Below are 27,547 nucleotides of genomic sequence, written 5' to 3'. Positions count from 1 at the left end.
ACCGTTCTGCATAAAAGGTCCACCATAAAAGACAAACCAAATATTTTGAAGAAACTACATTAAGCTCACAGTGCTTAATAGCTAGTACCATTGGGTAATGCAAATCGACAGGGGCAGAAGGAAGCAAAAGACAGAAATGGCACAATGCCACGAGGAAATAGAAAGCTGACAAATGCTTTTGCAGGCTGGGATTCTGCTTTTCTGCAAAGCATTACTACTGTGTAGTAGAATATATGTTGGTGACAAATAAAAACATAGAAAACAAAAACACTTTAGGAGTCATGGAAACTGCAGTACAACATTTTCTATTGTAGTGTTCCTCAGGTTGAAAAGATGACCAAGAACTATTGCAGATATATTTTTGAAGAAGCAAAGACCAACTGCATCAAATTTAATAAAACTTTGTACTGAAGAAAAAATAAGACCTAGAAAAGTTTGACGTTTTGTCCATTTGGTAAATGTAATTTACCTTTTTGTAATACATTTATTTCACTGCTTACCTCTTCCAGAGACTGTTCCTGTGAAATTCCTGAAAAGGGAGAAGAATGGTTCTTGACTTCAGTTGGAGATGCTACTGGAGACCATCCAGCAGGAGAATCCACCCTTAATGGTTGTTTGACAAGTGTGGAGCTACAGCTGAATGACTGAGATCGTTTGACTGCTGATGAAACCGCAGCAGCAAAAGGAGAAGGATTAGAACTTAAAAATGGTCTTGGTGTGGCGAAAGTCCTTAATTTTTGCAAGCTTAATGGTACAGATTGAGCCGTTGAAGAACTTAAAGACCTCAGTGTTTTTCTAGGGGATGTGCTTGATACCTCTTCATGTTTCTTCTCATAATGGACAACATAAGGTTTTTCAGCAATGGTTGTCATGGGTATTTCATTTATTGTTTCAGATTGGACCAATTCAGAAAGTTTTTCATCAGCACTTGTTGGTAATGCTTCATTTGGATTCTTATCTTGAACAAGTTCAGAATGTTCTTCACAAACATTTATTGTGGAAACTGAATGTTTTTCAACTACAGTTTGAGAGATGTTAATCTTGTGTTCAACTTCAGAAAAACGTCTTTCACAAATGGGTTCATGGGCCATATATTTTGCCACAGAATGTTTTTCAGTCAACATTTGCTTGTCATCAAAAGTAAGTTCTGAAAGTTTGTCATCTAGTTTTGAGGGGAAATGTACTGTATCCATTCTATATGGAACGGTTTTAATTGTTGGCTGGAAAGTGTCCTTTCCTTTTTCTTTACATTTAACAGCATTATTGGAAGCACTAGTTGAAGAGTTGGAACTTTTAGCAATAGCAGAGGTCACATACATACTTGAAGCTCGTCGCTGCATCTGCAAATAAAAAGAGCTTGGATTTTTTACAGGACTCGTAGTACTCACTATTGGCTTGAACTCAGGGGAACTTGATTTATCCGTTTTTAGAATGGGTGCTGAAGAGTTGCTTCTCATTAAAACGAAATGTTCTTTTTGATTTGTTTCAGCAGAATTTTTAGATACCATGCTCAGATCAATAACATGCGTCGTGTTTTGAGGACCATGCTTCCCATTTTTCATTACTGAAGAAAGTTCATTACATTCAATATTACCAAGGGGTGACATGCTTTTATTAGTATTAGCAGTATGACTTAGTAACTCATAGTCCTTTAAAGGAGAGGAAACTGAGTTATTAATATCCAGTGAGCTTTCATGTTCAAACTTTTCTATATCAAAAGATCTTTGGGGTACAATTTTGTAAGTAGTCATTCCGATTTTTGGTAGGTATTCCCTTGTGATTTCATTGGAAGGCTTAGGTTTAGGTTCTGAATTCTGTTTGTATAACTGGTAACGCTTTGATAATAACAATTGTGAACTTTCTACAGTATTTTCTTTAACGCCCAAAGTTTGAGTGTGCACACTTTCTTTAGCAGATGGGATTTTGTTGTTCGGATCAACTGGCTCCTGTTTATCTAGTTCTTTTCCATAAAGCTCAACCTGGTGAAAAATGGATGGTGGCTGCAGGGCCGATTTACTATTAATTGCATACTCCACATAATCCGTGCCACTGAAAGTCGCCAAGTAAGAATCCTGAGAATGTGAAAATTCCTTTCCTGCATTTATCTCAACACCATTGTAGAAAGAAACGGTTTGAACTGCAGAATCCTGCATTTTTCCCTTTTCTGCACCTGTTTGGTCCAAATTCTCTTTTGTTTCTATTTGAACTTGAGCATTGTTCTGAAAAACAGAATTGTTATTTTCATGATGCTGGTGATCTGGCAGTGTATAGTACTCGAGGTCAGTATTTATTGCCTTAGTTTCAAGTACTTGAATATTATCCTCCAATTCTGAGGTTTGTGTTGAAGTCCCATTTTCTCTGTGACCTTAAAAGAAGAAAAAAATAAGTTTCAAATTACTGCAAAAACTAGGATGAAAATGGTCAGTAAAATATGCAAGACAGTTATTGGACACTCACCTTCCTGCATTCACTACAAGCTTCATATTGTTAACATACAGTACTGAATGAGATTTTAATGGTATTTTATGTGATTTGCTTTTTTCATTTGCTATCACAAAAATAGTAGAGTATTAGAGGTTTCTACTTTGTAATACCTTCCCCGCAATTGATTGTACACAAGCTTTCCGAAACATCTTTAATTTGCAATTACAGGCATACCCCACATTAACGTACGCAATGGGACCGGAGCATGTATGTAAAGCGAAAATGTACTTAAAGTGAAGCCCTACCTTTTTTCCCACTTATCAATGCATGTTCTGTACTGCAATCATCATATACGTGCATAACTGATGTAAATAACGCATTTATAACAGGCTCTATAGTCTCCCCGCTTGCGCACAGCTTCGGTACAGGTAGGGAGCCGGTATTGCTGTTCAGGACGTGCCGACAGGCGCATGCGTGAGCAGCCGTTTGCCTATTGGGTGATATGTCCTTACTCGCGAGTGTACTTAAAGTGAGTGTACATAAAGTGGGGTATGCCTGTACATTTTACAAACATGAAGCTGTTGCACATGCAATGGGATGCATCTGATTAAAAATAGGTTAGGTACCATTTATCAAAATTACTCAAATACAACTTGGAATATTAATGCGAACAGTAAAATGTAACATGCATCACCGTGCTCAAAAGAATGTTCCATACTTTCAGTAACTTAACATTTCCACTTGTCCACTGCGGGAACAGAGTGCTGGAAAGACCATGGCTGTTGAAGAACCACATCTGAGGCAGATTTGTCTATCATTGCTCTGCGTCCAAAAGTCGCAACACACATTGCATCATGGCACATGCCACAGTCGTGGTCTGTCTAGGGGGGGGGGTGTAGTAGTGTGTGTGTATTTGGGAGGGTAGTGTGTGTGCATGTATGTATTGTGTATTTGAAAAAGACTGTTTTTGAGGGGGTATTAGTGTGTGTGTGTGTGTGTGTGTGTGTGTGTGTGTGTGTGTGTGTGTGTGTGTGTGTGTGTGTGTGTGTGTGTGTGTGTGTGTGTGTGTGTGTGTGTGTGTGTATTTGGGGGGTAGTAGTGTGTGTATTTGGGGGGTAGTGTGCATGTATGTATTGTGTATTTGAAAATGACTGTTTTGCACAGAAAAACAATGAAAAAAACGAAATAAAGGCACTTATTATTGTGAGGTGCATTTTATTCCCCCACATGTTTTCTTTTCCCTAATTCTGATTAAAGTAAGTTTGTCGTATGTATGTATTGTATTGTATGTCTTTATTTATATAGCGCCATTAATGTACATAGCGCTTCACAGTAGTAATACATGTGGTAATCGAATAAATAACAGATAATATAAATAACAGATCATGGGAATAAGTGCTTTAGACAAATATAACATTAAGGAAGAGGAGTCCCTGCCCCGAGGAGCTTACAATCTAATTGGTAGGTAGGGAGAACGTACAGAGACAGGAGGAGGGAGTTCTGGTAAGTGCGTCTGCAGGGGGCCAAGCTTTATGTATCATGTGTTCAGAATGTTCACAGTGCTATTCGTATGCTTCTTTAAGCAAGTGTGTCTTAAGGTGGGTCTTAAAGGTGGATAGAGAGGGTGCTAGTCGGGTACTGAGGGGAAGGGCATTCCAGAGGTGTGGGGCAGTCAGTGAAAAAGGTTTAAGGCGGGAGAGGGCTTTAGATAAAAAGGGGGTAGAAAGAAGACATCCTTGAGCAGAACGCAAGAGTCGGGGTGGTGCATAGCGAGAGATTAGGGCTGAGATGTAAGGAGGGGCAGAAGAGTGTAAAGCTTTAAAAGTGAGGAGAAGAATGGAGTGTGAGATGCGGGATTTGATTGGAAGCCAGGAGAGGGATTTCAGGAGGGGAGATGCTGAGACAGATCTAGGAAAGAGTAGAGTGATTCTGGCAGCAGCATTTAGGATAGATTGTAGGGGAGACAGGTGAAAGGCAGGAAGGCCGGACAGCAGGAGGTTACAGTAATCAAGACGGGAGAGAATGAGGGCCTGAGTCAGAGTTTTAGCAGTCGAGCAACAGAGGAAAGGGCGTATCTTTGTTATATTGCGGAGGAAAAAGCAACAAGTTTTAGAAATGTTTTGAATGTGAGGGGCGAATGTGAGAGAGGAGTCGAGTGTGACCCCTAGGCAGCGTGCTTGGGCTACTGGGTGGATGATCGTAGTTCCAACAGTAATGTGGAAGGAGGTAGTAGAGCCAGGTTTGGGAGGAAGTATGAGGAGCTCTGTTTTAGCCATGTTGAGTTTAAGGCGACGGAGGGCCATCCAGGATGATATAGCAGAGAGACATTCAGAAACTTTGGTCTGTATAGCAGGTGTAAGGTCAGGTGTTGAAAAGTATATTTGTGTGTCGTCAGCATAGAGATGATATTTAAACCCAAAAGATGTTATTAGGTCACCTAGAGAGAGTGTGTACAGAGAAAAGAGAAGAGGTCCCAGGACAGAGCCCTGGGGTACCCCCACAGAGAGATCAATAGAGGAGGAGGAGGTGTTAGCAGAAGAGACACTGAAAGTACGATGGGAGAGGTAGGATGAGATCCAGGATAGAGCTTTGTTCTGAATACCAAGAGTATGGAGAATGTGAAGGAGAAGAGGGTGGTCCACGGTGTCAAATGCTGCAGAGAGGTCGAGTAATATGAGCAGAGTGTAATGACCTCTGTCTTTGGCAGCATGGAGGTCATCAGTTATTTTAGTGAGGGCTGTTTCCGTGGAGTGAGCAGTGCGGAAGCCAGATTGTAGAGGGTCTAGGAGAGAATAGGTGTTGAGAAAATGGAGCAAGCGAGAGAATACAAGACGTTCAAGGAGTTTAGAGGCAAAAGGCAGGAGGGAGACAGGTCGATAGTTAGAAAGACAGGTAGGGTCAAGCTTGCTGTTTTTGAGTAATGGTATGACTGTTGCATGTTTGAAGGAGGATGGAAAGGTTCCAGAGCAGAGTGAGGAGTTAAAAATGTGTGTGAGCGTAGGGATTATAGTAGGAGCAAGAGGTTTTAGGAGATGGGAGGGAATGGGGTCAAGAGGGCAAGTGGTAGAGGGAGAAGTGGCGATCAACAGCGACACATCCTCCTCTGAGACAGTGGAAAAAGAGTCAAGGAAGGCAGGAGGAGAGTTAGGAAGAGGTGTGGGATGGGAAGAAGAAACAGAGGGGATGTTCTGACGTATGGATTCCACCTTTTCCTTAAAATAGTCAGCAAAGTCCTGAGCGGAGATGGAGGAAGGAGAGGCAGCTGAGGGTGGTTTGAGTAGAGTATCAAAGACAGAGAACAGTCGGCGTGGGTTAGACTTGTGCATGTTGATTAGTGCAGAAAAGTAGGCTTGTTTAGCTTGCGAGAGGGCAGAGTTGAAACAGGATAGCATAAATTTGTAGTGAATGAAGTCTGCGAGAGTGAGACTTCCTCCAGAGGCGTTCAGAGGAACGAGTGGAGGAACGCAGCATGCGTGTGTGGGAATTTAGCCAGGGTCTAGGGTTAAAAGGGCGAGTGCGGCAGAGAGAAAGTGGGGCATGTAGATCAAGAGAGGAGGACAAGACAGAGTTGTAGTTCCTGACCATGTTGTCGGGGTCTGTAGCAGAGCTGAGAGAGGAGAGGGAGGAGCGTAAAGTGGACTCAAAGTCAGGTAAGTGAATAGAGCGCAGGTTTCTGCAGAACCTGTTAATGCTTATATAGTAAATAACTATTAGTGTGTGTACGGTATAGTATGTGTTTGTGGTGGTGTCATATTCATGCATGTGTTGTGGCTCTCGGAATATTTTGGACAAATAATTTATTTTATAAAATGGCTCTTCTTCCATGAAAGGCCTAGCACAAACTCTCAACCCTAATTTTCTACTTGCCTGTTTTCGAGCACAGCATATCAAGCTGCAAAGTAAACATGACTGCACAGGACAAAACTTGTACAGCCATTATTACTACCTGTAGAAATCATATAGACAATGATATTTAACACATTAGGTGGAGTTACAAATTAAAAGATACTCACTTTCCATATATTTTAGCTACACTACAGTTGTGGATATTCAACACTCGGAATTGCAAGGATAATCCTGAATATTCTTCAACCACTCATGGGAGAAATGGACAAAAAGAAACAGGCCTGCAATGCAATTCTATTTTTGGATTGTTCTACAGTATACCTATTACTCCCTTTTCTCCTTTTGAAGCAGTATAAAAGGAGTACAGGCGTTTTCAGTTTGTATGTCAGGAAATGTCTTACTGTAGTGGATTTCCAAAAGTTGAACATTATATCCCAAACTTCAAAGTTAGAAATACATTAGGGTGAAAAGGTTAGCTCTGTTGTTAAAATAGCTCAAAATCAGCTGGAACTGCTGTCTGCAAAAATTCTCTATGTCCTCAAAGATAGAACTTTTAATCACGGATAAAATTAATGGCAATTAGGATGTGCTAATAACCGCATTAATTTACCAGTTACACGGAAAAATTAACTTAGTGATGGATAGCATATAAAATTATTGAATCCTGAATGTACTGTACTCTGTCTGAAACCCTTCTACACAGGCATTAGGACACGCACAGGGATATAGAAATGGAATTCCATATGTAACGGGTTTTCTGGACTAGCCTGACCCACCCAATCTCATATTGGCCCCTGTGGTCTAACCAGTCCCCATTACAGTGTGATGTCTGGTGGTGCACCTGTTGGCAACAGGACTCCTGAGTCTCCCGCATGATGGTGTGTGGGGATTTGCCAACCCAGACAGGCAGCTGAGGTAGTGTTCTTGAGTCCTACCTATATCCAGTGCAGCGCCTCCACCTCATCAGGATCCCAGCTTGAGCTTGTGGCTGGTCCTGGTGAGGAACTCCTCTGTGGTGCAGCCCCCTGCGTAATCACTCCACACTTACACACGAGGGTATCTCTTATCAGAGTCATCTTTATTAGTACGGTGGGCCAGCTGCCCTCCACAATGGGTGAATTTAGCCCTCCATTGTTCACCGTACTTCCCTTTGAAAGGTATAGTCCTCCTAATGTAGGGATTCCCTATCCCCGTAGGGATATCTACTCTGCGCCAGGTCCCTCGTCACAGTCTCATTATTCCTGCAGCGTATATCAACTCTGAACTCCTCTAACTACTAACTACTACCTACTTCCAACTAACTTTTGATCAGTGCTGTGCCTTATGTATCCTCTGGGGGCTGACACGACTCTGACATCACCAACCAGGGAGTCAGAGCCTGTGACCACTCCCATCCATACATAGGGCACCTCACCAGGGTGTGAGGGCAAACCGCCATGATTACTGCTGGCATGCCCATAACTTACCAGGCCTTACTGTCAGCAGGAGAGATGACTGCAGCCATTTTACAGCATGGCTACACATATAACCATTACATTATGAGGTGGCACAGACAGTCAGAGGTATATTTCAGAAGACAATTATGATATCAATGGCAATGCATGAAGCAATTTAAATATATGAGTTGCAATAAATAGTATTCTGAATAAGATTTGGACTTTTACAAACACAATTACATGACAGAACAAATACACATTTACCCTCTGGTGAAGAAATATTACATCTTACAGACTCACCATTGTTTTCATATTCAAGTGTGGTGTTTTCAGTTACAGTGTCAACGATCTTGCAATGAACTGCCCTGCAGAATATGGAGTATTATATTACTGCTGCAGCGTAATATCAATGCATCTACTTAAACCATTGTAGCTAGTAAAGGCGTGGTTTTCAAACATTATTTCAAAGAAAATCCTTGTTTATTACTAGATTCAGAACAAGTACAGTACTGTATATATCTCTACACATTTGATGATTCTCAGTGGTAATTTCACACCCTTAAATACAGTTGAGTCAGTTGTTGAAGAAGACACATGCAACGTTTACATAGATTGCTAGATCATTAAGCAAGGGGAACACACAACTGTAGCAGTGTTACTGTATCAATAGAAGTGTCATAAAGAACAGTGACGACTTCAATAACTGAACTAAAAACTCTCAAAGTGTGATACTTCAGCAAATATGCAAATTAATTCTCAAGTGTGTCTTAATAATTAATTAAGTAATAATCCCAGAAGAACAGGGCATTACTGGCCAATAATGCCCTGGCTGGAAGAGTTGAAAGCATGAGGCAAAGTCGAGGGACTTTAACCCAGCCAGGGCATTATTGGTCAGTAATGCCCTGTTCTTCGGGGATTATTACTATTATAGGCTAAATGTAGGCTTTTTTTAAATTTATTTTTAAATTTTTCATAAAAAAAGATAGACACTTTTGTAGTCAAATTGATTTTTATCAGCATGATCGTCTACATTATTTTATTGCACGTGTTTATTAAAAGGAAATTGTCATACACAGCCCACTCTATATAAACCCACACACTGCAGACACACACACACACAACACTCTGCACTCCTCCTCCACCCACAAAACACACACTGCAGCCCCCCTCTACACCCACAAAACACACACACTGACACACAAACCTTTCCCCTCACTCTCCTGTGCAGAGGTCTCTGCAGGCAGGGAGGGGGAGGAGTCAGTGCCTTGCTGCTGCCTCCAGTCCAATCACCTCCCCTGTCTGAGAGCTGATCTCACTCTTGGTGAATGAGAACTGAAAGCTGATTGGCTGAAAACTTGTCAGGGTGCCAAAAATTCCGGGCCATTACTGATTGGATAATGCCCGGAATTTTAACCCAATCAGAGACCAAGGATTACAATAATGCCCGGAATTTACCAGCTTTAGCCTATAATATAGCATATACTGTTACTATGAACAAAATGTCTATGTTGTCACATGGTACTTACTTACTATCTGTGATCATTAGCTCTTCTTCTGAACTTTTTGAGCTAGTTGCTATGTCAGATACCACAGAAGAATTATGTATTTCAGTGTCTAGGGGCACATCAGTAGATGCAGAAGAAATAGAAACTTCTTCAGGTTTGGCATCTGCACATTCTTCCTTGCGATAGAAATTGTCTTCAATCTCTTCCAGATTACATTCAGAGATGACATCAACTATATTCAAAGAAACATGCAATTACAAAAGTGTGAATCATGAGGAATTAGATAGATCACTCGCTTTCACTTTCCATTTAGAAAACACGGTACTAAATAAAACATTGTACACAAAGTAATGGGTTTTAGAAGACAAATACTGCATTACATACTCTATATTAAAAAGGTACCATGACAATATAAAATGGAAGAACAGTTTACACGTATAAAACTTACAATGAGTACTATCATACAGCACATGTATACAATGGATTGATGTGAATTCAAATGTTATTTTCTTACCCATGTGTTGAACAAGTTTCCTATATATGAATTAAATTTGTAAACCAGAGAGGTTTATTTAATCTCACACCAAGAAAATTATATCTGAAGGCACCCACAGTGTACACAAGTGATCCCTATAACTCCAGTGCTGACTGACATGCGTAGAGAAAACGGATAATACTACATGCATATATACACCTAATAGTGTCAATTAAACAGCAAAAACACACATCTATTTAATAAGTATTTCCTGCTGAAAACACATTTCACAATTATATTTAGGTTTTTATCAAAAGGAAAATTATTGATCCCCAGTGCAAGAAAAGGCAAAGGGGCCTATTCATGTAGCTTCGATAGGATCACAGTCATATCGATCGGTTTGACATGTTACATTACCTCACATTATGACTAGTATTCAGTAAGATTTTTCGCTTGGTAGATACCGTTTGGTGCAAAAAAGCCATACTGATCACCTTTGCAGTTACTTTTCAGAGACGTTACCGTGCGATCTCACTGCAGTCTGCAAGAGCTGCGCAGGAAGAGCTTACAGCAATTACAGACAACCACGCTGTTTTGCGGGAGATACCGGCACCTTATATGGAGGCCTGTACCTCGGGAAGCAGGGAGTCCCCGGAACTGAAATTAAAGCAGTTCAGGTCCGAAACCCCTGCTTCAATGATATATGTTATTTAAATTGTCCCATTAGAGGTCATAGATAATCACAGTGACAATCAATGTGTTTATTGACTACTATTTATTTTAATGTATTGACATTTGTTTATTTATTGCAACCCAAATGGGCAAAAGTGCTATTAGCCATATTTGGCTACTAGTGCTTTTGCCCATTTGTATGTGTGGTGATGGAGGCAGAGGGGGTGGGGGAAGTGAGTAGTTGCCCATGGACGGTGGTTAGGCCTAGGGAGGGTGCTAAACCCCTTAATTACCACAACAGTTAATAACTGCTAAGGTGATTAAGGGGTTACAGGCCAGTAGCTAGTTTTTTTTTTATTTTACAGTCGGTGCCACGGAAGAGGACTACAACGACGAGGAGGAGGATGCAGCCGGCCTTCATCCTGGCAGGGGTAAGTACTACTTTTATTTACTATATGTATGCTGGCTAATGGTTTATTTTGAAAGGGCAAATGCGCTATTATCCAGATATGGAGGGGATAGTAGGGTGCCCATTGGTTGCCAATGTGGCTATCTTTGCCACATTGAGGGCATAGATAACCACAGTGACAATCACTGGATTAAATGGCCAGTGTATTTTTTTTTATAGTTATGTAATTTTATTGCACTGTATTATATTATACCTTATACAGCTCAACCCCGTTATAACGCGGTTTGAGCATTGACCCCGAATTAATTTTTTTTTTTTAAATAATTTTTAACATTTTTGCACACTGCATACACTCACAGCACATACAGCACGCTGCACACACTCACAGCACACTGCACACACTCACAGCACGCTGCACACACTCACAGCACGCTGCACACACTCACAGCACACTGTACACGCTCACAACACGCTGCACACACTCACAGCACACACTCAGAGCTCACTGCACACACTCAAAGCACACACACCACACCACACACACAGCCCCCTTCCTTTGGTGTCACAGCCCACCTTTGGGGGCATTGTGGAGCTGATGGGGGGGGGGAGGAACGGTGCAAGGCTGGGGGATCGGCACGAGGCTGGGGGGTCGGTGCGGGGATCAGCGCGAGGCTGGGGGGGGGAATAGATGGGGGGACTGGTGCGAGGCTGGAGGATAGTTGCGGGGATCCATGGTTGGCTGGTGCGGAGCTGCTGAGGGGAGTGCGGGGAATGCTGGGAGAACTACAGTGGCTGCTAGGGGCCATGTAGGGCTGCCGGCACCTCACTCCACCTCCCCCCTCACCCCTATCGGGTGCGCGGCGGCCATTTTTTGTAAAAATTAGCGTGACTCCAGTTATAGCGCGGTTGGATCGGGTGGACCCCGAGAACCACGCTATAACGGCGTTGAGCTGTATATTAGACATATTTGGCTAATAGCAATGTTGCACACTACTGTGGGGTGGGTGAAGGGGGTACTTGTCCCAGGGTGGGTGTTTAGGCCTCCCGGGAGGGGTTAACCCCTTCTTTACTTTAGGGGTTGTAACTGCTAATGTAAGGGAGGCGTTAATCCCTCCCGGGTGGCCTAAACACCCGCTCTGGGGCAATTATGAAGGTGGTATATGGTCTGGGTGGGTGGTTAGGCCTCCTGTGAGGGTTGCAGGAGGGATTAACCCCTTCATTACCTTAGTGGTAGTAACTGCTACCTGGGAGGCCTAGCCACCCAACCTGGGGTAACCACAAGCTTCATCCACCAACAAACCGGGCATTGCTATTTTACCCCTTCATTGCCTTAGCAGTTAGCCACTAGGTTAATGAAGCGGGCCAGTAAATGTATTATTATTACATACGATTGAAGCAAGGGGTCTCCGGAGCTCAAATGAATGCGGGACAGCTCCGGAGACCCTGGCTTCAATCCTATGCAGTAAAAATATTTTTTTCTCCTTGCAGGTCATGAACCTGATTGTAATATGCAGGTTGAAGCCGCGATGTGAATATTAATGCTACCTGAATAGCAGTTACTGGCAAAAAATGTGAGTTTGGGCATTTTTAGAGCTACCGCACGGTTTGTCTGAGCTAGAGTGCGAACGCTCCCTAAAAAAGACGTTTCCAAGTGCTATTGCCATGTCATCAAAGCTTTCTGAATAGCTGCACATGCAAAATCACTTGAAAAGTGCACTTAACAAGTGGTAAGTCACTAATCAAAGCTACATGAATAGCCCCCAATAGCGGTCTTTCACACTCAAAACGTACAGATATTTTACAGCAAATCTAAGACATGTTGCCAAAAACTAGTGTTCTTCTACTGTATACGTTGGTTTGCAAAGAACAAAGCCATAATGTTATTTTAAAATGGATACATTTGTCGGGAAATTTCACCTCTGGCTCCTTGTCTTCTGAGGTAAAGAGTGTGGGAGCTTTTATTTTAGGTTAGGTAAAAAAAATTACCAACTGCCTGTTTCCCAAAGCTTAGAGTACTTGTTTAGGAGTGTAACCATAATAAAGATACACATGCATTTCTATTGTCCATGTCTTCCAGCTTGCTCTTTACTTTCAGCAGACTATTTTTACTGATCAAATGCTGGTACTATCAACCCCAAGGTTACCGGGATTGTAAAAACTGTAAGCTAAAAATACATGCAACTAACAGACCCTGTTGCTTCTGCTAACTAGTGACACTCAAAGCCTCTTTTATTGGCTGCTTGGCAGAAAGAGGTAGGTCCTGCGTATTAGGCTGCGTCCAAGCTGCTGCTGACCACGCTTGATGCGATCAGCACAATCAATTTTAATTTGTCCGGCAACGCTTACGCGGCACGCCTGTATGCTCGCGGGCGCTAGGCTCTTGCCGAGAGTAGACAGATAAAATTGAGTCTGAGGTGCGCTGAAGGGTCACATGACCTCTTCAGAGAATCAGCGCCAGTCACTGTTCGGCCACTGCCCCCTGATCGCGCTTACCGAAAAATTTACTGGACAGCCGAACGCTCATGCTTGAAGAGTTGGTGACGTCACCACTCTCAAGCATGAGCGCGGTCAGCGGCACGGGGGACGCAGCCTTATACTGGTCACATGTTTAAGAACTTATATGTGACACTGATTTGCTTGGCGTTGGCAGTAAGGTAATTAGACAAGTGGAAGTAGTCCCACCTATTTGGCAACAAATTCAAAACAGAAATGGTGTTTCCTATTAAAGGGACAACTAAAAATAAACCAGACATGGACTGCTGCCAATTTTTCACTTTCCTTTTTTTTTTTTTTTTACAAAACAACTAATTTAGTTGCAATGTGGGTAGCACTGTTGCTCTTGGAAGACAATGTATATAAAAAAATTTTTTTTGAAAAGACAATTTTTAGAACCCAGCACAAACCAGACAGACAGTCTAAAGAAAATAATGTTCCACATTATATTGCACCTCATAAAAACCCATACAATTATAAATAACAAGCAGTTGCTTTTTTGTTCTTTGCTTACGTTCTCTAGGCACGATGAACGGCAGACTATATTGCGCTGAAAACATATCAATAGGTAGTTGTATTTTTTTAATTTTTTTTACTTTCTTAATAAAAAATAATGAGAAGTCGGATCTTAAAATGACTGACCTATAATGTGAGACATTCTGTTTAGAGACTTATTGCCATTTCCTTGCATCTTGACAAATCCCTATGTTTCAGGCACCACATTGTAACCCCTTTAGTGCCTTATGGACATACACAGTACATCAGGAGGGCTGGCCCAGTAGGGGCCCTTATGATGTATCCTGTACATCATGACACTATGTACGTTAAAAAAATACTCCCCTTCCATCAATGTCACCAGTGACGTTGAGATCATGGAATCATTCAGTGAAGGGTTAAACTAAAGCTCATTAGGGGGCAGGGATACTGTCTGCATCATGTGTTCAAGTATATATAGTGGGACATGAGTCAGTGCAATAATATTTACTGCAGACAAAATGCATAAGAAAGAGAATGCTGAAGTATGCAAGATGAGACAAAAATGGAAATAATGTCATTCTCAGACTTCACTATTCAACAGAATATGTTTCGCTCATCTGTAGCTTGAAACAATATACTTTCTTGGAAGAAAAGTAATTTGGTGTAACATTACATCTGGCTCTTTCTTTCTGCTAGAGTGGCTTAGAAGACCAGAATATTTTCCATTATAAGTGAAGACAAAATCACTGAAGTGTAGAATTTACTCTTACTTTCAATCCTTAAGGGAGAGACATTTGAGCAACCAACTTACAGCAAGTTCAACACAAAACGATGCCAAAAATCAGGCAGTGCTGAACAAAACAGTTTCTGCAATGTAGTTAAATCCCAGTAGGTGTCGATATACAGCTGTGCAAAATAAAGAGTGTGCAAAGAATCAAAGATAAAAGGATGTTAAGAAATGTTTCTTTTCTGCTACATTAACTTCTTTCAATGTCCCTACTATGCGCTTGAGAGGTATTGTAGGAAAAACTGCATGACTACCAACATTTTGTCAGAAAACTGTAAATAAAAGGTTTTTATAATTCTAGAGTACAAAATCAAACACTGGCAGAGGAAATGAATAGACAATGATGGTGAAAGATTACAGCAAGTGCATAGGTACCTACAGTATAACATGCAACAAGCGAGCCAAGATGTTTATTTTCAAGGCAGGCGACTATTGTGCTGCCAATATTTTCAATTTCAGTAAACATTACTTCAATTACGCAGGATAATCTGTAGCAAACTAAACAGCAGGTGACCTGCTGGAAAAAGCCTACACCGAGCCACATGCAGCTACAGCACAATAGTTGTTTTTATTCTTTGACTGAAGTGTAAGAAGCTACTTGATTGTTTGATTATTTTACCTTCCCGTTGGGTTACAAATTTAGAAGTGGGACCAATTTAGCATTTTTATCCGCACGTGGTAACTAGTTATATTTGTTTTATTATATTACGTGTTACAAGGGGTCTCTTAACCATTTTAAAATTAAATCAGGAACATCACCCAATAAATTCGGGAGGAATTATCAGAGGGCCCCACCACCTATCCATGGACTGTTCTGTGTGGGTGCATAGTACAATATTTGCATTGACTCCTGATTTAAAGCTGCAGATCAAGCAATATTCTACGTGTTTTTGTTGTTTTTTTAAATAAAATCAGTTCTTTACTATAAGAAAATACTTTTAGCATTTTTTTTAAACCACTTTGAAAGACTTTTTTTATGTATTATAATGTAATGAACATTTTTTTTGTTTCTATAGCAACCATTTACAAAGTCACATCCCCTTCCTCTTCTGAAACATGATCTTCCCCACAGAACTTTGTATCTTGGGTCCTCTTCTGTTGCACGGACAGCCATTTAGTAAACCACTGAGCCAAATATTTGACGATCGATCACAGGAGAACGGATTGATCATCAACTTAGCCAATTACTTAATATTGTGTCGATGGTATTGATTCACATATTAAAGGGAAGGGGGGGAAACGGCAGCTTGGACTGCTGCTTTAACAACTAGAGATAAACAAACTTTTTGCCAAAGTTCGAATCTGCAGCAAAAACTGTGTTTATCGCATGGTAAAACTTTTGAAAATACGCTCTATCAACAAATTTTATAAAGTTTGTGGAAGCAATATCTGTTGGCGAAAGGCGAAATTGCATGCTTTTGCGGCAAATAAAAATACCACTTGTGATGCATTTTCATACCCCCGACAGGTCTACAAACCCTGTCTTTCCCTATTATCGCTTAGCAAATACAGCTGAACCCAGTTATAACACGGTGCTCGGGATTGCGGGGGGAAAAAATGGCCGCCACGATCAGGGGACCCGGCGGCACCCCCACGCAAGACTTGGACTTACCCTGAGCAGGGTGATGGGGATCCGACACCACGGGTCAGCCATCGCACGCGGTGGGGGGGGGGGAGTGGTGTGTCCATCTCCGTGTGTAGGTAGCAATAAAGCATTGAATAGTTTTTTTTTAAAAATGGCCGTCGCGATAGAGCACCCCCACGCAGGGGAGGATGGGGCCAAATGAAACCACAGGTATTTAACACTTTATCGTGTGTGTGTTAAGGCAGGGGAGTGCAAACATTTGGAGCTGCGCCCCCATGTCTGCTCCCCTCTCACCTCGCTCGGTGTTAAAATGAATAAGAAGTAAAAAGTGACTCACTGCGAGTGCTCATTTACATGTCATTACCCAGAATCCCTGGCTGCAGTGGAAGCACTGTTTGCTAAGCGATAATGGGGAAAGACAGGGTTTGCAGACCTGTCTGAGACATGCATTTTTTTATAATGTTCGAACGTTCGCAGACTTCATAAGAAATGTACATTTTTTCACAAATTTTTGCAGCCCGAACTTTTACACATTTGTATTGCCAACTTTGGATGCTAGAAGTTCTACTCTACTTTGTTTGGAGGGTAAATTTGTTGAGTTAAGTTTGGTTTGTCTTGGAAAGCGCTTTGTACATACTGTGCTTTGCCTGCTAAAATAGAATATAGGAGTTTAATATTACCAAACTACGAGGTTAGAAATATCCAGATTACGCTATCCAGCGAAGTAAAGAATATGACTTGCAGAATAGAAGTATTGAAGCTAAAGATGTGCAATTTTTTTGCCAACGTTTGCAAAATCAGGTGAAGCTTGCCGTTTTGCACTGAAAATATTGCAAAATCATCAAGCTTCATAGACAAACTTTTGTTTCCCGCCAAGCATTAAAAGTCAATGTGTAAGGTCACATACAGTAGCCCTGTATTTACTGATTTTTTTTGCTAAATTCAGGAGGAAAGTGAAGACATTCTGACATAATTTGCAAAGTCCTGGAAACATTTCTGATGAGAATTTATGGAGGAAAAAAGAAAATCTGCATAAATAGTTGCAAATTATTATGCAAAGATATTTCTAATAGAAACCACTTTATTTCAACTTATTACCATGAAAAAAAACATGCAAGCAAAGGTATGCCACATTTTAGCATTCTATTAGTTTCTTAAAGCTTTTGCCTGCTACATTACACAGTTTTGTACCAAAAAGTCTGTAATCAAGTGCAGAATCAGAAAGCCCTTTGGACATATACATTTGAGCGTGGTTACGGATTCTGGATTGTGAAGCTTGTAGCAGCTGCAAACCAGAAGAAAAAAAAAATACTTGAAGGCCACAAAAAAGAAAAATCTATAATGCGCATTTAAGAAAACAGTACTCTGGATAGTTACTGAGTGTGCATTGATCACATTGGAAGAAAATATTAATTGTTTATACAAAAGGTAAAGAGAATTGAATCCGTGATTCCTTGCGACTCAGTCTACAACAATACTGTACTTGCCTTCCCCTACATTACCACAGAAAGTTAGAAGTGTATAGCAGACCTAATGTTCATTTTGTGGTGCAAAGCGCACACAGTGATAACCAGCAGCTCTTCCCCAAATTAGGTTTGGATCTTTAAAAAAAGCATCAGACATTTGAAAGTATCAATGTTTGTATGTTTACTAATGCGCTCATCCTATCTTACTATATATTATTTTAAGTTGGAAAGTGGAGAGGTCCTTCAAGGCCATTATACTGTATGCCTTTGAGCAGAAGAAACAACAATTGCATATTTTGCGTGCAGATAATGTTTTCTACATTTGTGGTAAACCCTTATATACAGGTGTAAGACAAAGAACGAGTCAAGTGCTGGAGCCTGAAGGACATGGTGAATAGCAATGATTATTAAATAAAAAACAGGATGTTTTCACCATTACAATTCAATAAGCAAAGCTGCATTACTTAGTAGGCCATAGAGCTCAAAGCCATATCCACAGGATACAGCATGAATATGATAAAGAAAGCATTCCTGGATTGGCCTAAAATGCAGGTCCCTCCATCAGCAAATGATTAGATGTGTATGTAATGTACAAGATTGAACACGCTCACAATTGAAGCGATGCAGTGTTTATAGAACGAAGAATGTTAAATCTGTCTAAAACACACACACGTTTAGACAGATATATATATATATATATATATATCTGTCTAAACATACACACACATACAGTATATATATATATATATATATATATATATATATATATATATATATATATATATACATATACATATACATATATATATATATATATATACACAGTGGTTGACAAATCACCAAAAAATCTACTCGCCACACAAAAAAATCTACTCGCCACCTAGTACCAAACGTGTGCTGCTTGGGCCAATATTTGCTCGCCAGGGGGTTAAATCCACTCGCTCGGGGCGAGCAAATGTATAGGTTTGTCGAACACTGTATATATATATATATATATATATATAACATACATACACCCACATACATACTTATACCTGTTGGATGTCGCAGATCATGGCTTTCTTCTTCAGTAGTACTTTTCATATGGACAACTTCTAAAGATTCACGGGCTGAAATAAAATGCATAAATAAAAAAAAAAAATCAATAAAATTCTCCCCATTTATTGTAAAAGAAAAAAAAATCTAACAATCATGGGGGGGCAAAACCAGTGCAGTGCATATAACAATACGTTTTTTTTTTTTGTTTTGTTGTTTTTTTTTTTCATTTAATGAAATTAAATTGTATAGATAAACAATAGGATTTGTTCCTATGATAAATCTGATGCAATTCTTTTGCACTGGCTAATTAATAACTAAATAAACACCATGGTGTCAATTGTAAGGTATGGTCCTACAATTTGTTATATGTAATGCTGATCTTGATGAGGTTCATTTGACAAGACATCCTTTTTGCTGGTACTTTAAACACACCACAATCTGCAAGTACTCAAGATCATGCAGCTAGCAGAGAATTCTAAGCAGAACGCAATGTAAAGTATTTAACCGATAAAGAACACTACCGATTTCATTACTGTTCTCATCACTCTGGTCTTGAGATATTTTAGATGGTGGAGAAGGTGGTAGTGGAGCTTTGCGTTTAGTTCTTCTTAGGGAGGAGTTAAAAGAAGACCGACTGAGCTGCAAAGAACCTGTTCTTGCTCTTTCAATTCCTGGAAGGGCCTAAGGAAAGAATCTGAATATAAGATTTACTACGAAAACAAATAAAAAATGGAAGATACAAATAAAAACATTAAAATAATTCAAAGTTATATACAGTATCAATATACTAAGGCATGAAAAAGAAAGAAAGAAAAAAACCTTACTCATATGATGTATTAATGTTATATGCGTTTGATTTATATGCTACGATTATGATCCCTTAGTGGTTTCATATATAAGTTAACTCAAGTAGTTAAGCTTTAAAAAAAGAAAAGGCTTAAAAAAAATGAATACTACTATACAGTACTTACTATACTGTAAAGCATTTTTTCTGCTATTTCCTTTGAGATTCAAGAGGTACCTGCTTGAAATGTTGCACTTAGCCTGCTGTTTTTCACATTACTATGTTAGTGCTATATAAAAACATATGAAAATCAAGATGATATGGTCGATTTATCCTTGATAAAGGGCCATTAAGCGCAAAACACCTTGGAGAATCTGCACCTCCTTTTTTAACCATGGTAGAATGAAATACTTTATGTTTTTGCCTCGGCATCTTCATATTGTGGCTGTGCTCTGCTCTTTTTGTATGCAATTCATCTTCCAGATTGTCTTTACAGGGAGTCTTGCCCTCTAGGCCCCTTTTTGAGTGGATGCCGGCTCCAGGTCGCCCTTATGGGGAGACCAGCATTCTACAGCTGCACTTGAAGAACCTTTCATTTGTGTCTTGGACGAAAGTGGACACGTTATTAGTAATCAGAGAAAATGCTGCCAAGAACACAAGATTGAAGAAATATTCTCAGGGACTGCCACATTGTTTAAACATAACTTTAGGATATCCTTTGCATTTATTTTTCTGAGCACAATTTTCTTCTAGGATTATTTAGGTTGCCTGGTTAAATCGAAGCCATCATATCCCTTCTGAAAAGGCTGTTACATGCTTTCTCATTGCAATTATTTTTCCTGGTTCAATATACTTCGAAGCAGCAACTCCTCCAAATTATTTTTTTTATATAAAACAGCTGAACTGCCTTAGGGGTTTCTTCTATATTAGCCAGAGCGGCCAATGAGGACATCCGACCAAAATTCCCTGTTGGCTTCAATTAGGAGTTGCTGCCACAAACATCTGCATTATAGTACAGGTGGTCCTCGGTATCCGACGGCCAGCTTTCCGTCAAATGCCTTATCCAATGCCGTATAATGCAGTCCGCTAAAAGCATTATCCGACGCCGGAACTACTTATCCGACGCTCACCGCCACGAATTAACATGGACCCGCAATCCGACGGTCCGTAATCCGACGGTGGTTTGTGGGACGCATACCTTCGGATGAGCGAGGACCGGCTATATACAGAATTAACCCCTTAAGTAGATCAGTAACATTGTAGTATATTACGAAAACAAAAAATACAGACCTTATCACGGTCATCAACACTAACAGATTTCACAATGCATGATCCAGTCCGCACTTGCCCACGAGACAGCTCATTCGAGGCACTCTGAGGCGCATGCATAGGAGGCAAGGGAGCTCTTCTCTTCCTTGGCACGTCGGAAGGCAGCGTGTTTGTATCATAGGATTTGGAAACCGTATTTGCTCTTGATACATTCTTTGGTCTTGTTTTATTGAGCAATGGAGTTGCAGGGGCACTTGCAGTCTAGTATGGAAAGGAACATATTTGGAACAATGAGAGCCACAATACTAGTGTGTGTAAAAACTTTTACTAATGGCACATTCAGGAAAAGTGCATTAGCACAAAATACGTTATAGGGGAAAAAAACGGTCCATCTTACTTGATCCCGTTTCTTTTTACTCCTGCGAAAAAAGTTGAAGAACCCTTTGTCATCTGGGGACTTTACGGTTTCTACCATTTGCACATTCTGCAAAGATTCTGAAATTAAAATAAACAAACATCCAGGTCAAGAAAACTACATGAAAAAAAGTTTATATCTAAAAGTGGTACTACAATGCCTCAAAAAGTATCTTCCAAAGAGCTGGTGTGGTTTAATAAATTTAAGACGACTGTAATATACTAAAAATATTGCCTAGTGTAATACTGGAGCAAAGAAATGTGTGAGGTTTCAAAGACAAAATTTTAAACTAAATCTTTTTCATTGATAAGTAACGTGCACTTTTTAATTTTTTTGCTGCGCTTTTCCCCCACGTCTGAGATATAGACCTCAAATGTTAAAACTATGGTTTGCTGACATAGAGAACATACAGAAAAGAGAGATCACTACCATACATTTGTTAGCCCTGCTTCCTGTTTGATGTCACTTGTGTTCCATTAAACCTGATGGAGCATAGTCACAATGCTTTAGCAAACAATGCTTCAGCCAGCTTTTGCTGTAGCATGCCAAAAAGAGCAAAAATCAACCTCAGTTTTCACTCCACTGAATATGCTAGCGAGCAGATTTTTTTACTGTTGCAAAACGCCCTCTTTTTGCTACATTCTTTGTAACTGTGAATCAGATGCAAATCATACAATTATATACGTTCTATAGTCATCAGGAGTAAGTAACTACAGGCATACCCCGCATTAACGTACGCAATGGGACCGGAGCATGTATGTAAAGCGAAAATGTACTTAAAGTGAAGCACTGCCTTTTCCCCACTTATCGATGCATGTACTGTATTGCAATCGTCATATACGTGCATAACTGATATAAATAACGCATTTGTAACGGGCTCTATAGTCTCCCCGCTTGCACACAGCTTCAGTACAGGTAGGGAGTCGGTATTGCTTTTCAGGACGTGCTGACAGGCGCATGCGTGAGCTGCCGTTTGCCTATTGAGCGAGATGTACTTACTCGCGAGTGTACTTAAAGTGAGTGTCCTTAAACCGGGGTATGCCTTTACTATAGTAGCCACATTGGGCATATTTTAAAATCATACAAACAAAAATCAGAAAATAAATCTTGCTTTGTGTTCTTGCAATATACATTCTGGTTTAAAATCTTTTTATTGGAACTTACCTTGCAAAACCGCCAGCTTCAAGTCTGAAGGAGAAGTAGCTAAAATAGAAAAGTAGTTTGGTAAATGAACACAGCAGTACAGTAAATCCAATCAAAACTATTCAGCATTTAGATCAGGTTTGCAAAAAAATAAATAAATGGAAAAACAAAAAGCTGCAAATGCCATAATTAGTGATATGTACTGTGTATTTTCTACACACGGTCTCACTCAGTAATTTGAGGTAGTGGTATATCAAGTAAAAAACAAAATTCATTTAAATGGCATTACAGCAGTTTCATTAACGAGGCTCTTAGCATGTGAGGTCTGCTTGAAAGCAAGCTTTTACATTTTTACAACAATTAGGAAAAAAAATGTAAAAAAAAAAAAAGAGGAAATAAGGAAGGTATAAAATATATAGGTTTCTGGTGTACCGGGGATTCATCTTTCGACCTTAACTGTCCCAGTGGAAATGTCATGTTTTTGACAGTGAAGGTCAAAGTGGCAAACTCCAGACATGTAGTAAGCAATATTGATTTGCTTCAAGATTTAAAATGTGACATATGAATAATAAAAAATAATATTACAAATAACAAGAACTTACCTCTACTTTGATCCATTGCATAGATTTCCCTTAAACCAAGATCATTTAGAGACTTTGCTACATCAAGGGGCTTCTGGGACTGATAGTCCTTTAACAACACAGTGTGCAGAGGATCAAACTCACATTTACTACAAATTGAGGGAATGAGATCTTGAAGTGAAATGTGCGGGCTGACTCTCATTACAGTCTTCTGTGTTTTCTTGTAGTTTATTACAACTCGAACAGTTTGCTAAAGAAGAAACCATTGGTGAGAATCTATTTCTCGAGTATGCATGTAAACACACAGCATCCTCGTACATCACAAGTATGAGCGTAAGTATTATACAGCAATTATGCTCCTAAAATTTATTTTTTTCGTCCACCAAGTTAAATATATTTTTTCTTAGGTAATAATAGCATTTATACTTTCAAAATATACATGTGTTTAATATTCACAACATCTTCTTTGAAATTCAGGCACTTGGTAACAACAGGCTTTTTGCATTCTTCTAAAACAAATAAAAAGGAGATATACAAACAAGCAAGCTTATTCTAGGTAATCTGATGGAATCTGAGAACTCATACAGTATCTGATAAAAACACATTTTTGTTTGATTCCTGAACCACTTCACAGTGTGAAGGGAGTCAGCTTGATACATGCTGTATACCCAAATTATATTTTATTAAGATAACAATTTGCCAAAAAACGGGAAAGGCCAAAAAGGGAAATTAAAATCGCAAATACATTTTTGTTACTCAATAAAGGAGGTCTTTATCTTGACATTAGTTCGATTGTCTGCTGACCTTTAATCATTCTACTCCGACGTAGTTATAGAAATTTTAATTTAAAAAAAATGTTTTTAAGTATGTTGCGTTTTTGGCATGATGTGATCTCAGTATGTCACGCACAAATGTAAATATATTTAAGCATTTTAGCTTAACTTTGAATTTGATAACACACACAACTGTACTGCAATGATTACACAACTGCCATGACCAAGTGAAGTAAAAATAAACCACTAAAGAAGTATATTCAGGAAAATATATAAAGAACTTACCTCTGGCATTACAGGGTTTGTTTTTTTGTTTTTATCATCCATAATTTTAGACTTCAAAACAACTTTCTCCACTTCCAGCATTCCAATTGGAGTGTTCGGTTTAAATTTGAGCTGACTTTTGTCTGCTGAAATCAGATCTATTGTGTAGGTTGATGGATTTAAATGATACTGTCCACAGAGGAAAATTAGTAGGTCCATCATTGGTTTGCTTTACAAGAGAGAAAATATATCCATTAATCAGTCAAATTAAAGATACATAACAAAAAGATAACAGGACAATTAAATACAACTCCGATTAAATCTGGTCATCTGTTTAACAGTTCCTTCTAAATTGCCTGGAACTTGGATCTCACATCGGACTGTAGCTGCTCTTCCTCACCCATTCTCAGGACTCGCCCAGCTGGGAATACTGGCCATTTAATAACATGGGAAGCCGGAGCATGGACCTTAAGGGGATCTACAGTACTCCAGCTTTCACATTGCTGCAGCACACAAGTAGAACAGAAGGGGGCCAGTCAGGCAGATAAAGGACGAGGGTAGGTAAAGGAGCTGAGAGATAGCTGTATCCATATACCCAATGAACAAAATGGTAAAGGCTTGCATTTTACCCCAGTAACAATCGGAGGGGTCAGTACCTCAATTCAGGAAGTCACTGCATCATAAAATGTCACTTATCACTGGCATGATGGGAATCAGGATACATTTTCTCTAACTACAAAATATATTTAAAACAAGAGACAAAACATGAAACACAGACAGAGCTCAGTGCACATCCAGTGAAACTTATACACGGTACAGTGCCTAAATATATGCACGGCAGACCACATCTCAAGGGTCCCTAACACTAATATAAATTCTTAATAACCTGTGCATTACCAGCAAGAATTTATATTAGTGTTAGGGACCCTTGAGATGTGGTCTGCCGTGCAGTGGCTCAGGGGCTTACAACACTTTGGCCAAAATGTTAAACTAAAAGATCATTTTATTTAATAGATATCTATACATATATATTTAGGCACTGTAGAAGTTTCACTGGATGTGCACTGAGCTCTGTCTGTGTTTCATGTTCTGTCTCTGGTTTTAAATATATATTGCCATGCTCAGTAGCACTCCTCTGTGACACTAATATGCATATATATATGTTGTGGTTATTTTGGGGGTTCAATATGAGCTTGTGGGTGTTCTGTATGTTGAACTACAAAATATAGCCTGTAACCTAATGTTTGTAGAGTGAGTTGTGCCAAAGAAATATTTGAATTGTTTGCTTAAATGTGAATTTTGTTTGTTTTTTTGGCATTTCTTGTATAATTTTTCTAAAGCAGCAGGAAAAAAACCTGCACCAAGTAATTGAAGAAAAAAACGGAGGATGAGGAGGATAACGAGGATGAGAAGAGCAAATATTAATTTTTTTTTTTTTTCCTCGGAAAGAAATTCTGGTTTATATAGCCAGGTGATGTTTTTCCAAAGATCTTCATCAACAGTAAATCAATAAATCAGTTGATGTTGTGCAAAATGAAGTGCAATCTGAGCCGCAACTTGATCTGCCTGTTGGAGGAGAACCACCAAATGTGCAGGTCTGAAAGTGCAGGACAATAGTGCAAAGACAGCCAAGAACATCAACCATACTCGGGATCTCATCTTGGACCAGTTAATTAAGCTCTGTTTTAGTTCCTGGTCCGAGTTCAGCTGACGTTCTTGAATATGTTATGCAATCCTCAAATGGCAAGACAGATGAAACTGTAAAAATATATCTAAAACAAAATATCAGTGGGAGTTAAAATAACTAGTTTCGGTCAGTTCTGCTCAACAAAGATTGTTCTTCGAGTAAAGAAATCATCCTGTAATTGTAGCTAAAGTGCTGGGTTTCTCATACCAATAATTCAAAGACATACCTGCCGTTAACAATGGTGGTAGTGGTCCTCTCTCCAGGAAGAACCACTGTCAGTTCAATGTCTCGATCAATGAGGTTCTCTTTCTGCTCCATGTTAAAACGAGCTGTATCCGCCGAATGAAATGATGGGGTGCTTTCAGCGTACTTCGCTTCTCTTGGAGGAAGAGGTGCTTTGCCTTTGGATTTCCTCCTGGAAATTAAATACAAATAAATTTAGTTCAATATTAGTACATATACACAACACTATTATTCTCCACCATTACTAGAAATTGGCAGCTAGAAATTTTATTAAATTCCTGATTGTTATACATATGATGCAGTTGAATACAGCAAATGACTTGATGTTAAAATTGATGGTCCTAAAGATATATATACATGCTTAGTGCGAATATGAAACTTCATGAGTGCATCTAAATGGTGATTTAAGAAGGAATGCAGAATTGCAAAGTAGAGCCATTGCACATACATATATCAGTTAACAGCCTTAATTGGTTAACCGGGTGGGGACCACTGATATTGCCCCTCCTAATCATGTGATGAAGGATGACTGAAGAAGGGATTGCCACTCCCTTGCATGTCTTGTGACCAGTGATCAATCTCTCTCTCCCCAATTGAATATTCTAGAAGCAGGTTCCTCTGAGATCTAGCAGAGGGCCTCACTGTGAGTCCTGTAAATATGTCCAGCTCAACCTCGTTTTAGCACGATCCGTTACAACGCGATCTCAGCGTGGCTTCCGTTAAAAAAAAATTCAATAAAAATGTTACGCAATCCTAGTTAGAACGCGGCCTCCTTATGTGGAACCTGAGTACCGCGTTATAAGGGGGTTCAGCTGTATATAGGTGTATTAAGAGTGTCCTGTCCATTTATTGTTTTCAGTTGAGGAGCGTGCCCCATTTAGTTTGCACTTATAGTAATGGCCCAAGATTGTTCTCATTCTGGAAGAGTGAGCAAGTGCATAGTAGAAGTTCTCCGAGTAGTAGCTCTGACACAGCGGATCGGCTACCCCAGAAGGTCCTTCATAAACCCCCTGATCCAATATACATGGACAAAGTAAAACAGTACATAGTAATGAGATACTAATCCCAGAAAGCAGAGAACTCCCAACAGGGGCCAACTTGAGATGAGGTACTATTGACACTATGCAGAAGATTGACACTATGCAGTAGATTGTCAATCTAACCAATATTAAGTGAAACAGGCATACCTCCCCAGCGTAGGAGCTACCAGAGGAAGAAGCAGAATAACTTTATGATGTGTTAATATGTCTAACGTGAAGTATGTTCTTGTATATAAACAGATGTGAATAAAGCGCTTTTTGTACTATAAACGTTTCTGGTGACAATGTTTATTCAATCTACACATCGAGCCTGCACCGATACATGAGCATTGCCATGTATATGTAAGGATCGGTCTTAGGCCTCACCTCCGTGACGTGTCTCGAGGGGCGCCTTGCTCTGACAGGATTGTGCGCAGGCGTCACCCATTTGTTGTCAGGCAAAGGACTCAACCACGAGTTGACACTGAGAGCAAGATAACTACTTCATCTAATTCACCTGTGGTGCTAAACTCCACCCCATGACTATCCAGTGGGCTGATGGCAATCGACATTTACAGCCATACAACAGCATGGTTTGGCTCTTCAATCAAGAGGCAATCATTACATTCAGCCTTGTGCCTTTCATCTGATTGGCTCAGTCCTTTATATGCTCAGTGATCCCTGCTCCAAATAGGCTGAGCATAGTAGTCTATACCTGGGATGAAGTGCTACCCACAAGCACACTGCATGATGTTT

General features: G+C 39.8%; 1 protein-coding gene across 6 annotated transcripts in view; it reads right to left on the bottom strand.

Annotated features, from left to right (window-relative positions):
- The window catches only part of COBLL1 (cordon-bleu WH2 repeat protein like 1), a 98,068-nt gene that overhangs the window by 4,807 nt on the left and 65,714 nt on the right, over window positions 1-27,547 (bottom strand). For 5 of the 6 annotated variants that reach the window (XM_075609194.1, XM_075609198.1, XM_075609195.1 and 2 more), the window contains 11 exons: window positions 25,756-25,944; window positions 23,864-24,071; window positions 22,827-23,055; window positions 22,246-22,284; window positions 21,064-21,161; window positions 20,688-20,927; window positions 19,135-19,294; window positions 18,610-18,684; window positions 9,233-9,443; window positions 8,007-8,071; window positions 501-2,365 (listed from right to left, as the gene is read on the bottom strand). In XM_075609194.1, coding sequence (XP_075465309.1) covers window positions 501-2,365; window positions 8,007-8,071; window positions 9,233-9,443; window positions 18,610-18,684; window positions 19,135-19,294; window positions 20,688-20,927; window positions 21,064-21,161; window positions 22,246-22,284; window positions 22,827-23,055; window positions 23,864-24,071; window positions 25,756-25,944 — 3,379 coding nt within the window. The remainder of the gene's footprint in view (window positions 1-500; window positions 2,366-8,006; window positions 8,072-9,232; window positions 9,444-18,609; window positions 18,685-19,134; window positions 19,295-20,687; window positions 20,928-21,063; window positions 21,162-22,245; window positions 22,285-22,826; window positions 23,056-23,863; window positions 24,072-25,755; window positions 25,945-27,547) is intronic. The other variant, XM_075609197.1, reaches the window with a different exon arrangement.

This window comes from Ascaphus truei, chromosome 7 (genome assembly GCF_040206685.1).
Source record: "Ascaphus truei isolate aAscTru1 chromosome 7, aAscTru1.hap1, whole genome shotgun sequence".
Classification (NCBI taxonomy): domain Eukaryota; kingdom Metazoa; phylum Chordata; class Amphibia; order Anura; family Ascaphidae; genus Ascaphus; species Ascaphus truei.
The sequence above is the reverse complement of the archived record's forward strand: the minus strand, read 5'-3'. Positions and strand labels throughout refer to the sequence as shown.